At 41.7% G+C, this 14,424-nt stretch overlaps 1 protein-coding gene across 1 annotated transcript in view; it reads left to right on the plus strand.

The window, feature by feature from the left end:
* The window catches only part of LOC126251382 (venom carboxylesterase-6-like), a 147,783-nt gene that overhangs the window by 34,089 nt on the left and 99,270 nt on the right, over nt 1-14,424 (plus strand). Inside the window, exon 3 of the mRNA XM_049951769.1 lies at nt 11,693-11,969. Within this exon, the coding sequence (XP_049807726.1) occupies nt 11,693-11,969 (277 nt within the window). The remainder of the gene's footprint in view (nt 1-11,692; nt 11,970-14,424) is intronic.

Below are 14,424 nucleotides of genomic sequence, written 5' to 3' on the forward strand. Positions count from 1 at the left end.
CCATGTCATATACAAGCGAATCAGATTGTAGCGCATATTTAATCAAATAACGAATGGTCAGTATACAAGTATTTACGAAAAGTAGAAGCCGGATTGCAGCGAACTGATCACTTAACCAAGTGCAACGTAGAGTACCTGTGTAATGAGTCATTCCAGTTGCATAGCAGAGGGTTATATTTGTTAAGCAATTCACTGCACAATTAGTGTAATACCCGCACGATGATCTCTGTAGTCATACTGTATCACTAACAGCTCACGAATGGAGTACTGTGTTCGTTAAATCGGATTACTCAAGCTGGTGCCAAATAAAGAGAAGCGACGACGCCACCACACTGTCTTCACTTACGATAAATAATGTGCGCCACCATTAACGCTACTGTAAGTAGTTTGACAGCGTAACACCACCACATCCACTGACAACCTGTACCGTTATCATCACGCAGTTGTAACTCGCAGTGATTACAGGTTTCTGATGTTTGTCAAGAATAGTAGAAAGCGCCTCATGAATCTGAAGTTCCATTTGCATTACGCCTAGGACGGAGAGAATCCTAAATAATAGTAATAGGTTACCCAGCGAAGAGAAGAGTCCACGTATTGTCTCAAGTTCTTGCAGTTTGATATTAATGCAGTCCCCGATGGTTTCACACTAACGGGCTCTTTTGGCTATCGGAATACTCATATGGGAATTATCAAAGTGTAATTGCTAGAACGCTCAGCTACCTTAAAACACCTCATTATGGATTGAATACGACTCGGAAAGCGGTCTGAAGTGCACTCACAGTTGTGTTGCCTGCCGTATGGATCCTGTGAAGTGTTGTGGCAGCTGGCAGTCATTGCTGTATACAGACATGTGCAAATATCTTCACTGCTCTAGGGCAACTCGTCTTTGTTGCATTTCTTCCATACCGTAATTAGCACAATAACATAAGGCTTCTTCTGCGAAGAACTTGATGCGCGCAAGTCCTTAAATAAGAATCTTCGAGCGGTAGTAATGCATGAAAGGAAACTTACTGTTGGACAAAAGAATGGACAGCTCCCTGCTTTTTGCGTTTCCGATAGCGCCTACGATAAGAATCTGGTGTCATATTTTGCTGCAGGACCCTAAACTGTTTATTTTTTACTTCATAATAAAACAAAAGTCATGATATGAGAAGAGGAAATGACTTATATGCTTCTCAGGAACTTTAGTTTTCGTGTTTATTTTCTCACTTCATACTAAAACAAGGGCGTCGAAATGAGAAGAGGAAATGAAATATACGCTTCCAAGACATAATATTTCCTTGTGTGCTACTAATGCGTGCAAGAAAGCTCTGTAGTTAATTTATGTTTGTTGGATAAGTTTTAATATCACCTCACATTCCTTTGTGAGAAGGTTCCTAGTTTCTTGGGATTCAAATAGAGTGGACATTTCATCACTGGTTAATATTCTGATAAGTAATGACATGATATCTGTTCCAATTCCTCCACGGCAACTGTGAGTAGAGTCTCACGTTAGTTACTATAAGAACATGCAGGCAGTGATGTCTGCTGACGATATTATGGAGTTAATACATCTTATTTACTTGACGTAATATGCAGGACGTGGGTTGGGTAAAAATACAGTTTGTAACTTCCCATTGCATTAAAATACTTTACAGACATATCTGATGCAATATTTAGTGTCGGTTGTCTCTCTATTGTTAATAGTAATGATTCAGATTGTGCATGAACACGAAAACACACACACACACACACACACACACACACACACACACACACAAACAGATTCCAGTGAGGCTGACGATTGCTGTGTATTGAACAACACATGCACCAATCAATTCATCAGTTGGCGTCGAGTGGATGAGATTTTTCCATTACCTTGCATTGCAAGAATTGTAAGGAGAAGACTGAAAGTAAATGGACTTGTATGCTAAAGAGCTGTGACCAAGCAAAGCTTGACCGATTATCAGATAATTGTCCACATGGGATTTGTGGACGAGTATACGTTTGGTAACCAACCCACCCACCATCATTACGTAAGATTTCTCGAGGGCGTAGGGGCATTGATTTCATTAAGTCGTCGACAATGTGGCTTGATGGTTTACTTGCCCCATACGTTGTCTATATTCGTCCAAAGATCGCATGCATTTGTAGGTCCATATGGCAATGACCTTGTTACCTCTGCCCACATATTCTCTACCCGCCTCTCCCTGTAGCATACCCCTGTTTCTCTCAGAATTTCGAATGTCTTGCACCATTTTACATTTCTTTAATCTTGTTTCCACCATTCTTCAGCTGTTAAGCTGATTGTGCGATAATTCTGGCACTTGTCAGCTCTTGCAGTTTCCGGAATTGTGTGGATATGTTTTCCCGAAAGTCAGATGGTATGTCGTCAGTCTCACACATTCTACACAACAACGTGAATAGCCATTTGTTGCCACTTCCCCAATGATTTTAGAAATTTTGATGGAATGTTATCTATCCTTTCTGTCTTATTTGATTTTAAGCCCTCCAACTCTCTCACAAATTCTAATTCTAATAAAGAATCTCTCATCTCTTCTAAATCGACTTCTGTTCCTTCTTCCATCATATCAGACCAGTCTTCCCCATCACAGAAGCCTTCAACGTACCAACTAGCCGCTCTCCCCTCTGAATTTAACAGTTTCATTTATGTTGCACTCTTAATGTTACCATCCCTGATTTTAATTTTACCGAAGGTTGTTTTGACTTTTCTATGTGCTGAGACAATCTGACAATCATTTCTTTTTTGATTTCCTTATGTTTTTCATGTAGCCATTTCGTCTTAGCTCCGGTCTCGTAACCTGACATACGGCCGGGAGAGCGGTGTGCTGACAACATGCCCCTCCAAATCCGCGTACAGTGACGCGTGTGGGCTGAGGAAAACACGGCGGCCGGTCGGTACAGTTCGGCCTTCCAAGGCCTGCTCGGACGGAGTAGAGAGTACTTCGTGTTAGCTTCCCTGCACTTCTTATTTATTTCATTCCTGAGAGACTTGTATTTCTGTATTCCTGAATTTCGCTGAACGTTTTTGTACCTCCTCCTTTCGTCCATCATTTCTTTCTAGCTACCTTCTTTGCACCTATGTTTTTCTTCCAAATTTCTATGATTGTCCTTGTCAGAGATGTTCCACTCTATTGCCTACTGAGCTCTTCCTCATTGCTGTATCTATAGCCTTAGGAAACTTAACGCGTATCTCGTCATTTCTTAGTACTTCCGTATATCACTTGTTTGCATGTTGATTCTTCCTGGCTAAGCTCTTCAACTTAAGCCTACTCTTCATCACTACTACACTGTGGTCTGAGTCTTTAATTCCTCCTGGGTACGCTTACATTCCAGTATCTGATTTCGGAATCTCTGTGTGACTATGATGTAATCTAACTGAAATCTCCCTGTATCTCTCAGATTTTTCCGAGTATACCTCCTCCTATTGTAACTCTTGAATAGAGTATTTAGTATTACTAGCTGAAATTTATTACAGAACTCGATTAGTCTTTCTCCTCTCTCATAACTTATCCCAACCCCATGTTCTCCTGTAAGTTTTTCTTCTACTCCTACCCATACCACTGCATTTCAGTGTCCTCTATGACTATTAGATTGTTACCGCCACTTATGTACTATACTACTCTTTCAGTATCCTCATATACTACCTCTATCTCTCCATCTTCAACCTGCGACGTCGGTATGTATACCTGAAGTATCGTTGTTGGTGTTGGATTGCTGTCGATTCTGATAAGAACTGCCCTATCACTGCTGAATTGTTCACTGTAACATATTCTCTCTACCCTACCTTCCTATTCATAAAAGAACCCACTCCAGTTACACGATTTTCTGCTGCTGTTGATAATACACTATCTATACCCTGTATATAATATACTCATGTGATCATAAATCCTTGTCTTCTTCCCATTTCACTTCACTGACCCCTACTATATCTAGCTTGAGCCTTGCATTTCCCTTTTCAGAGTTTCTAGCTTCCCTACCTCATTCAAGCTTCTGACATTCCCCGAGTCATAGAACGCTATCCTTTCGCTGGTTATTGAATCGTTTTCTCACGGTCACCTGCCCCTTGGCAGTCCCCTCCAGGAAATACGAAGGGTGTCTATTCCGGAATCTTTTACCAATGGAGAGGTCATCATGACATTTTTTTAGGTACAGGCCACATTTCCTGTGGGTACACGTTATGTGTCTCTAACGCAGTAGTTTCTATGGCCTTCTGCATTCTCAAGCCGTTGATCATTGCTGATTCTTCCGCCTTCAGGGTAGTTTCCCACCCCAACCGAGGGTGCTAAACCTGTAAATGCTCCTCCACCCTCTGACAAGGCCATTGGAAGAATCGGGGAGACTTCTTACGCCAGTAGTCTTCGGCAGCCAATGCTGATAACTAATCAAAATTTCAGTTGTAGCGGGTTTCTAACCCGGGACCAATAACGTTAACTAATCAAAGACGCTACCCCTAGACCACGGGTGCAGCCCTGGAAGATCATACACTACATAATAAAACAGAGATATGAATATATTTCGAATAAATCCGTATCAATATGACCGTTTTATGCATAAGAAAAACCACTGATACTGAAGGGAGGACAAGGGGCTCATGTTACAAAAACTGGTGTTTGCGCGATTCAAGTATGCCCGATACAATCTACAGGGTGGGCATGATGGTGACTTACTACGTCATGCATATCAAAGTTTGGGCGACATAGGCTATGGCCATTTAAAGGGATGCAATGGATGGTTGCATACCTTGAAACAGAGCCACAGCATTGGAAAACGCAAGATAACCAAATTTCAAACAAAGCGTCAACTTGACGAAGCACAGAAAACAGAAAGCGACACGAAAATTTGTGGATGAGATAAATAAACTTATATCTTAGCTCTGTAAGAAATTTATTTTCATCTCCAACCAGTCGAGATATGAAGAGGAAATGCATATGAAATTAACCGACGAGATTAGAATTGGAAGGAAACATGGCGGTTCTTTTCAAGGAACCATCTGAATCGATTCACGGGAGAAACAAGGGAAACGTAAATGTCGGTGGCTTTTATGTACATACGCTGTAGGCAACTGTATGGTGCTTGGCTAAAGATACACTGTACCACTGTTAGATGTTACCTTGCCTGTTCCTGTCCCACTCACAAATGGAGCGAGGGAAAAAAAAATTGTCTTTGCAGTCATTATGCGAGATATACGTTAGCGGCAGTAGAATCGTCCTGCTGTCTGTCGCAAATGCTATTTCTCTAAACATTTTCAATAGCGTATCGGGAAAAGTGTCCTCTTTTCTCCAGAGATTCCTATTTGAATTCACGGAACATTTCCGTAATACACGCGTATTGATCCAAGAATGGGTAACAAATCTAGCAGTACACCTCTGCATTGCTTCAATGTCTTGCTTTATTCTACCTGGTGGAGATACAGAGAGTTCACTTTCAGTGCGAAACCATTCACAAATTGAGAGGTACTCAGTGGACAGTGAAAATGTGTTATGGAATTTCTAATGCTGTAAACATAAACAAAATTATCCAGGAGCAGGCTAGAATGGAAACCCATTACGACGCGGATTATTCATTCTCGTATGAAAACTTACATATTCCACATATTTATGACAAAACTATTTTTGGCTAAAACTTGGACACACCCACGGCGTTTTCGATTCCTTGATGAAGTTCATCTTCTTCGTAGGAGGTGGGACGATGGGACGATATCAGTATTGACTGATATATTGAACAATCTGGTCTTTGATGCTACCAACCACTAATTTCTCTCCTGCGCCAAATTCTTCATCCCAAAATACCATTTCCAACCTACATCCTGAATTATTTTCTGGATGAATTCCAGTCTCTGTATTCCTCTTCAGTTTTTACCCCCTCTAGCTCCCTCTAGTACCATTGAAGTACGGTCGCAGGTTCAATTCCTGCCACGGGCATGGCTGTGTGTGTCGTCCTTAGGTTAGTTAGGTTTCAGTAGTTCTAAGTCTAGGGGAGTGATGACCTCAGAAGTTAAGTCCCATAGTGCTCAGAGCCATTAAAACCATTTTGAGATGTCGTATCATCCTGTACCTTCACCTTCTCAGTGTTCTCCATAAATACCTTTCCGACGCTGAACAGATCCTTCTCATTCCTTACTTTATCAGTACATCTAATTTCCAATACACGTCTATTGCACCACATCTGAAATGCTTCGATTTTCTTCTGTTCCCGTTTTCTCACGGTGCTTGTTTCACTAACATGCAATGCTGTGCTTCAAACGTACGTTCTCAGAAACCCCTTCCTCAAATTAAGGCCTATGTTTGATAATAGCAGACGTCTCTTGAGCAGGAATTCCCTTTTTGCCAGTGCTAGTTTCCTTTCATGTTTTCCTTGCTCCGTCCGTCATTGGTTATTTTGCTGCCTAGGTAGCAGAATTTCTTAATTTGATCTACGTTGTGACTATCAATCCTGTTCTCATTTCTGCTACTTCTCAATACTTTCGTCTTTCTTCGATTGACTCTCAATCCCTATTCTGTCCTCATTAGACTGTTCATTTCATTTAGGGGATCTCATAATTCTTCTTTACTTTCGCTGAGGATAGCAATGTAGTCAGTGAATCATATCATTGATAACTTTTCAGTACGAATTTCAATTCCAATCCTGAGCCTTTTATTTCCATCACTGCTTCTTCGATGTACAGATTGAACAGTAGGGGCGAAAGACTACATCCCACTCTTTTTTATTCCTAGCTCTTCGTTCTTGTTCGTGAACTCTTATTATTCGATTTTGGCTCTTGTGCATGTTGTACATCTCTCCCTATATGGCCGGCCGGGGTGGCAGAGCGGTTCTAGGCGCTACAGTCTGGAACCGCGCGACCGCTACGGTCGCGTGTTCGAATCATGCCTCGGGCATGGGTGTGTGTGATGTCCTTAGGTTAGTTAGGTTTAAGTAGTTCTAAGTTGTAGGGGACTGATGACCTCAGAAGTTAAGTCCCATAGTGCTCAGAGCCATCTCCCTATGTGTTTATCCCTATTGTTCACAGAATTTCGAAAATTGCACAAATTCCGTGAACATGACTTGATTTTTCTTTGGTCTTGTTTCCATTATGAATCGCAACGTCAGAATTTCCTCTCTCGTGCCTTTACTTTCCCTAAGGCCAAACTGATCGTCATCTAACAGACCCCCAATTTTCTTTTTCATTCAGTTGTATATTATTCTTTTCAGTAATTTGGAAGCATTAGGTGTTAATCTGATTGTGCGATTATTCTCGCACATTTTGGTACTAGCAGTCTTCGGAATTGTGTGGATGACATTTTTACGAAAGTCAGTTGGAATGTCGCCAGACTCATACATTCTGTACACCAACGAGAATAGTCCTTATGTTGCCACTTCACCCAATGATTTTAGAAATTCTGATGGAATATTATCTATCTGTCTTATTTGATCTTAAGTCCTTCAAAGATCTCTTAAATTCTGATTCTTATACTGGATTTCTATCTCTTCGAACTCAGCTTCCGTTTCTTTTTCTGTCACACCAGACAAATATTCCCACTCATAGACGCTTTCAATGTACTCTTTCCATCTGTCCACTTTCTCCTCTGCATTTAACAGTGGAATTCCCATTGCACTCTTAATGTTATCACCCATGCTTTTAATTTCACCGAAGATTGTTTTCACTTTCCTACACGATGAGTCTTCCTTAAGACGATCATTTCTTTTTCTGTTTCTTCACATTTTTCATGTGGCCATTTCGTCTTAGCTTTCCTGCACTTCCTATTTATTTCATTCACCAGGGACTTGTTTTTTTTTTTTTTTTTTTTTTTTTGTATTCCTGTGTTACACGGAACATTTTTGTACTTCCTCCTTTCATCGATCAACTGAAGTATTTCTTCTCTTAACCATGGTTTCTTCCCAGGTATCCTTTTGTACCTACGTTTTTCATTCCAATATCTGTGGTTGCCTTTTTTAGACATCCATTCCTCTTCAACTGTACTGCCTGCTGAACAATCCCTTATTACTGTATCTATCGCCTTAGAGAACTTCCAAGTGTCATTACTTAGTACTCCTGTACCCAACTTCTTTGCATATTGTTTCTTCCTTAGAAATATCTTAAACTTCAGTCTACTGTTCATTTCTACTTCATTGTGATCTGAGTACACCTTACATCCAGTATCTGATTTCGGAATCTGTGTATGAGCATGATGTCATCTAACTGAAATCTTCCCGTATCACCCTGCCTTTACCAAGTGTACCTCACCCTCTTGTGATTCTTTAACAGAATATTCGCTATTAATAGCGGAAATTTATTACAGATCTCATTTAGTCTTTCTCCTCTCTCATTCCTTGTCCCAAGTCAATATTATCCTGTAACCATTTCTCCTATCTCTTCCTCTACCACTGCATTCCCGTCCCCCATAACTATTAGATTTTCATCTCCCTCTGCGTATTGTATTATGCTTTTAATATCCTCAAAAACTTCCTCTATCTCTTCATCTTCAGTTTGCGACGTCGGCATGTATACCTGAAGTATCGTTGTTGGTGTTGGTATGCTGTCGATTCTGGCATGAACAACCCTATCACTGAAATATTCACAGTAACACACTTTCTGCCCTACCTTCCTATTCATAACGAATGCTACTCCCGTTATACCATTTTCTGCTGTTGTTGCTATTACCCTATACCCACCTGACCAAAAATCCTTGTATTCTTTCCATATCACTTTACTTAATCCTACTATATCTATATTGAGCCTTAGCATTTCGTTCTTTAGACTTTCTTCACCCCTACAACGTTCAAGCTTCTGACATTCCACTTCCCGTCTCGTAGGACGTTATCCTTTCGTTGGTTATTCAGTCTTTCTCTCATGGTCACCTCCCGCTTGGCAGCTGTCCCGGAGATCCGAATGGGGAACTATTCCGGAATCTTTTGCCAAGGGAGAGGTCATCATGACGCTTTTTCAATTACTGACCATACTTTCTTTAATTTGCGACTGGCTTACCCTTTTCTGAAATGAAAAGCACGTATTTGGACCTTTGTGGGATTTGGTTTGAAGTTGGTTTGTGTTGCAGTGTCTGGAAGATTTCCAAAGCCATTATTGAGATTGTTTTCCACTAATTCAAACTTCGCGCTCTGGGTGGCTAGAGCAAGGCCAGAGGCTTGCAAGTAGCTCCTCCTTTTGGGTCCTACAAGTGTGTCATTCTTGTATGTATGACTGGTACTAGCACATTTCCCTGCGGGAGGTCATTTTTTCTGAAGTCTCAGTCGGGTACGCTGTTCTTCGATGTCGACAAAGAACCTGCGATTTTACAAAAGAGGTGGGCTACAGAAGAGTGGGCTAAAATTCTTGGTCAGGCTTTAGGCCTCGGCTAGTAGTAGCTGGTAATTGACAGTGTCATACACTGCTGATAAATCAAGACGTACCACTCGTGTCACCTTACGGAGTTCAAATCCATCTGCTATAAACTGTGTGGGATTTAGTATCTATCTGTACGCCTTCTCCCAGGTCGAAATCCTGATCGTGTGGTATAAGTGAGAGGTCAATAACAAATCAATCTTTCCAGCAATTTGTAAGAGCGTCGTAGCAGAGCGACTGGTCTAAAATTACAACATGAGTGTAGGTATTGTATGTAATCTTTCAGCTAGGTGTAATGTTCCACGAGGAAAAATAATTTAAATATATCGTGGCAGTAAATCACTTACGCGTCTGGGGCTGCATTTTACTCTAATAAGGCCAGAAATATTTTCAGTCTTTGACAATCTTCATAAAGGAAGTTATTACAAAGGTATTCGTAATCCCTCGTGAACTTCAATGCAGGGAAGTAAACATCTGGCAGTTTTTACATGGTCTGCTTAGTTATTTGTTCTAACTCAACTCGGTACTTATGTTCATGGTTTACAGGGCATTTCTGTGTTCGGGTCTGTGAATATCTAGGACGATATAAATGTGAAGCACATGTGCTGAGTAAGTAATCGATATGAGTACGTTTTCGGTGTGCTTGTGTATTCGTTTTGTTATGGATAACTCTAATCATGAAACGAATGCATTGATTAAGAACTGCGATGAATGCAAAATCATTTGCTTCAAAATCTACGACCGTACCCACCGTGCTGAATGTATCCAGAAGAATGGGTCACCGCCAATCGTGTCGTATGCTCATATGAAGTTGACGAGAATACTGAGATTCATAAAGCATAATTACCAAAAATTGTACGTCAGCACTTCTGCTCACTTCCTGGTCAGCATAAACCGAAAGCGAAACTTATCTTTTGTGTAACTTCCTATATCCACGTTGATTGATAGTCTGTTGGATGGTTAGAATGTGACAAAAATGCTAAACTTGGACAGTTTTTACTTCCACCAAGAAAACATGGTACAGAACTTGCGCTGTCTCTAATTATCTCGACGTCGACATGTTAAATAATTATCTACTTTGACAGTTTCTCGTGAGGATATCCGTGTATAAAACATTCTCTAAAATGTTTCATACACTAATCTTTCACCGTTCAACATTTCTTTCAACGAAATTTTTGATGCAGTGTCTTACTATTTCCTTATTACGGGTTATGTGATGTTCAAATAAGAGATTACAAATAAAACGAACATTATGGGTTATAAAGGAGTCAATCATTTCTAATTTTGTTGTGTGTGTTTCATTCATAATGTATAACATATTCTACCAAGAAGTTACGGAACAGTCAGCCAATGCAACTGAATGAGTAGTTTAATCTACAGATAACTGTGGAAAAATATTCCTCTCTGCTCTTTTGTGTGATGAAAAGGCGTTATTTTTGCGTTCCATAAGCTTTTATCCATCAAATTTCAGATTAAAAAAAACTGAATTGCAGATACGAGGTACGTAATGTTAGATAGCGGAATACAAGCAGTACATCAGATGATGGTCAAAGCTCTTGGGCTTTGGTACGGCGTCGTCCTTTCTATAATCTTCGACGCTGTCGTTTTTGCCCTCTTACTTTCTTCCGGGAACAGGCTGCAAACTGTGGTGCATCGTCAACCTATCACATATTCGTGGAGAGTATTTCCATGTTTATCGCCACGAATGTTCGTCTGTGGTATTCAATAACGTTGCTCTGATAGGCTGAAGAGTTTATCGGTGCAACGCAGCCAGGAGGGCGTAGCGTGTGTCGTCGTAGAGCCTAGGACAGTCAGCCAAGACGCCGGGAACCAAAACATATCGCCACAATTAAAACTGTTCGTGTGTTTAACAATCTCTTCTAGCGCTCTAATTTCTCTTTCCACTGATACGATGATCTTACCTCGTATTTCACTGCATTAATTTACGGCTGAGTGTTGCGTTATTGAGGCGTAAATGTTGTTTATGCTGTTTTAAACGTGCTTTAACTACACGAAATCTCTCCTATATCATACTGGCACCTAATTTCGTATACTGAAACAATCTGTAGTGGCTTTGGTCGGTCTTTCGTTGATCTCAGCGTATCTTTTGCTTTATGGTTACTTGGGAAAAAAAAGAAAAACTTCACATGATACCGATTTTAATTTCCTATAATGTTATAATACGATACTGGCTTTATATCAAAACAACGAAGACATATTTGTTGAAGTAATCATTATTATCTGATGCATTTCCACAAAATATTCAGAATCCTTCCTATTTTAGAGACTGTCACTGAGAAGAGAGTTAGTGCAGCTTCCCTAAATCGCCTAGTGCAATCGTTTATCGCGGTACGATTTTTCTCTCTGTCTCAGGCTCCGCAGCCAACAGCAGGCTGGAAGGGAGTGCGGAACGCCACCCAGTACGGCAGCGACTGCGTCCAAGAGGACGGCAGCGGCTCGGAGGACTGCCTCTACCTGAACGTGTACGTGCCGGGAGTGCCAGAAGAGGGCGCCAAGCTGCCCGTCATGTTCTGGGTGCATGGCGGGGGGTTTGTACGTGGTGGGGGCTCTGACCGCGAGTACGGACCAGACTTCCTCGTCTCCTACGGTGTCATACTCGTCACCATAAACTACCGGCTGGGAGCCTTTGGTATGTACTGTTAAAAAAATGGCTCTGAGCACTATGGGACATAACATTTGAGGTCATCAGTCCCCGAGAACTTAGAACTTCATTTGACTCTAAACTTTGATACAATGTTCTGACTTGTAATACAACTCGCTCTGCCAGAAATGACTAATAAGGAACTCCTTAATTTCGAGGTCGTAAGATCAATCTTTAGTAAGGCTCATTTGAAAGCTTTATGGTTACAATTACGACAGAAAAAAATATTACATGCCAAGACTCACCACGTGCATCAGGAGGGCGACAGAAAAGTGAGTGTCCAGAAGGTGCTGAGATCAACCTTCAATGAGTTGTGCGTATTACACTTCACAAAATAGACATCGCTGACATTCAAGAAATGTTCAAACAAACTGATAACTTGCACCACGAACACCAAATGAAAAATGGCGCTCCATAGCGATAACAAAGGTTCGCGCTATCAAGATCTAAGGCTCTCTCCTTGGGAGTTACAAACCGTGCAGGTCGTTCAGCTCGATATCAACTCTTAAAGAATGCGTATGCAGTCATATGTGTGTGAGGAGGTGATAAGAACTGATGGACATGTGATGGGATGCTACAGAATGGCAAACGGATTTTTCCTGGACCTTGACTTGAAACTGGTTATCGTTTACGGCACACACTGAAGCGCAAAAGAAACTGGTATAGGCATGCGTATCGAAATACAGAGATACGTAAACAGGTAGAATACGGCACTGATGACGGCAACGTCTATACAAGACAACAAATGTATCTGGCGTAGTTTTTACATTAGGTGCTGCTGCTACAATGGCAGTTTATCTACAGGCTGTTATAAAAAGGTATGGCCAAACTTTCAAGAAACATTCCTCACACACAAATAAAGAAAAGATGTTATGTGGACATGTGTCCGGAAACGCTTAATTTCCATGTTAGAGCTCATTTTATTTTCGTCAATATGTACTGTACGTCATCGATTCTGATGATCAAATTGTAAATTTTCACAATCAACATGTGTGGCCTGACGAGAATCTGCATGCAACTGTGCAATCACGTCATCAACACAGATTTTCTGTGAACGTTTGGGCAGGAATTGTTGGTGATGTCTTGATTGGGCCCCATGTTCTTCCACCTACGCTCAATGGAGCGCGTTATCATGATTTCATACGGGATACTCTACCTGTGCTGCTAGAACATGTGCCTTACAAGTACGACACAATTTGTGGTTCATGCACGATGGAGCTCCTGCACATTTCAGTCGAAGTGTTCGTACGCTTCTCAACAACAGATTCGGTGACCGATGTATTGGTAGAGGCGGACCAACTCCATGGCCTCCACGCTCTCCTGACCTCAACCCTCTTGACTTTCATTTATGGGAGCATTTGAAAGCTCTTGTCTACGCAAGCCCGGTACCAAATGTAGAGACTCTTCGTGCTCGTATTGTGGACGGCTGTGATACAATACGCCATTCTCCAGGGCTGCATCAGCGCGTCAGGGATTCCATGCGACGGAGGGTGGATGCATGTATACTCGCTAACGGAGGACATTTTGAACATTTCCTGGTACGTTCTGTTGCTGTGTATTTCCATTCCATGTCTAATGTGATTTGAAGAGAAGTAACAAAATGAGCACCAACATGGAAAGTAAGCGTATCCGGACACATGTCCATGTAACATATTTTCTTTCAAAATGGTTCAAATGGCTCGGAGCACTATGGGACTCAACTGCTGTGGTCATTAGTCCCCTAGAACTTAGAACTACTTAAACCTAACTAACCTAAGGACATCACACACAACCATGCCCGAGGCAGGATTCGAACCTGCGACCGTAGCAGTCGCACGGTTCCGGACTGCGCGCCTAGAACCGCGAGACCACCGCGGCCGGCCATATTTTCTTTCTTTGTGAGTGAGGAATGTTTCCTGAAAGTTTGGCCGTACCTTTTTGTAACACCCTGTAGATTTAAGTGAGAGTGAAAGTGGTGTTATAGCCGGCCCACGAGCGATAGGACACAGCATCTCCGAGATAGGGATGAAGTGGGGATTTTCGCATACAACCATTTCACGAGTGTAGCGTGACTATAAGAAATCCGGTAAAACATCAAATCTCCGATATAGCTGCGGCCGGAAAAAAGGTCCTGCAAGAACGGGACCAACGATGACCGAAGAGAATCGTTCAGCGTGACAGAAGTCCAACCCTTCCGCAAGTTGTTGCATATTTCCGTGGTCGGCCATCAACAAGTGTCAGCGTGCGAATCATTCAACGAAACATCATCGGTATGTGCTTTCGGAGTCGAAGGCCCACTCGTGTACCCGTGATGTCTGCATTCGATGCAAAGCTTTCCGCCTCGCCTGGGCCCTTCACCATCGACAATGGTCTGTTGATGGCTGATGTTGTCTGATCAGACGAGTCTCGTTTCAAATTGTATCGACCGGATGGACGCGCACGGATATGGAGACAACCTCATGAA

The sequence above is a fragment of the Schistocerca nitens genome, chromosome 4, assembly GCF_023898315.1.
Source record: "Schistocerca nitens isolate TAMUIC-IGC-003100 chromosome 4, iqSchNite1.1, whole genome shotgun sequence".
NCBI classification, from domain to species: Eukaryota; Metazoa; Arthropoda; class Insecta; order Orthoptera; family Acrididae; genus Schistocerca; species Schistocerca nitens.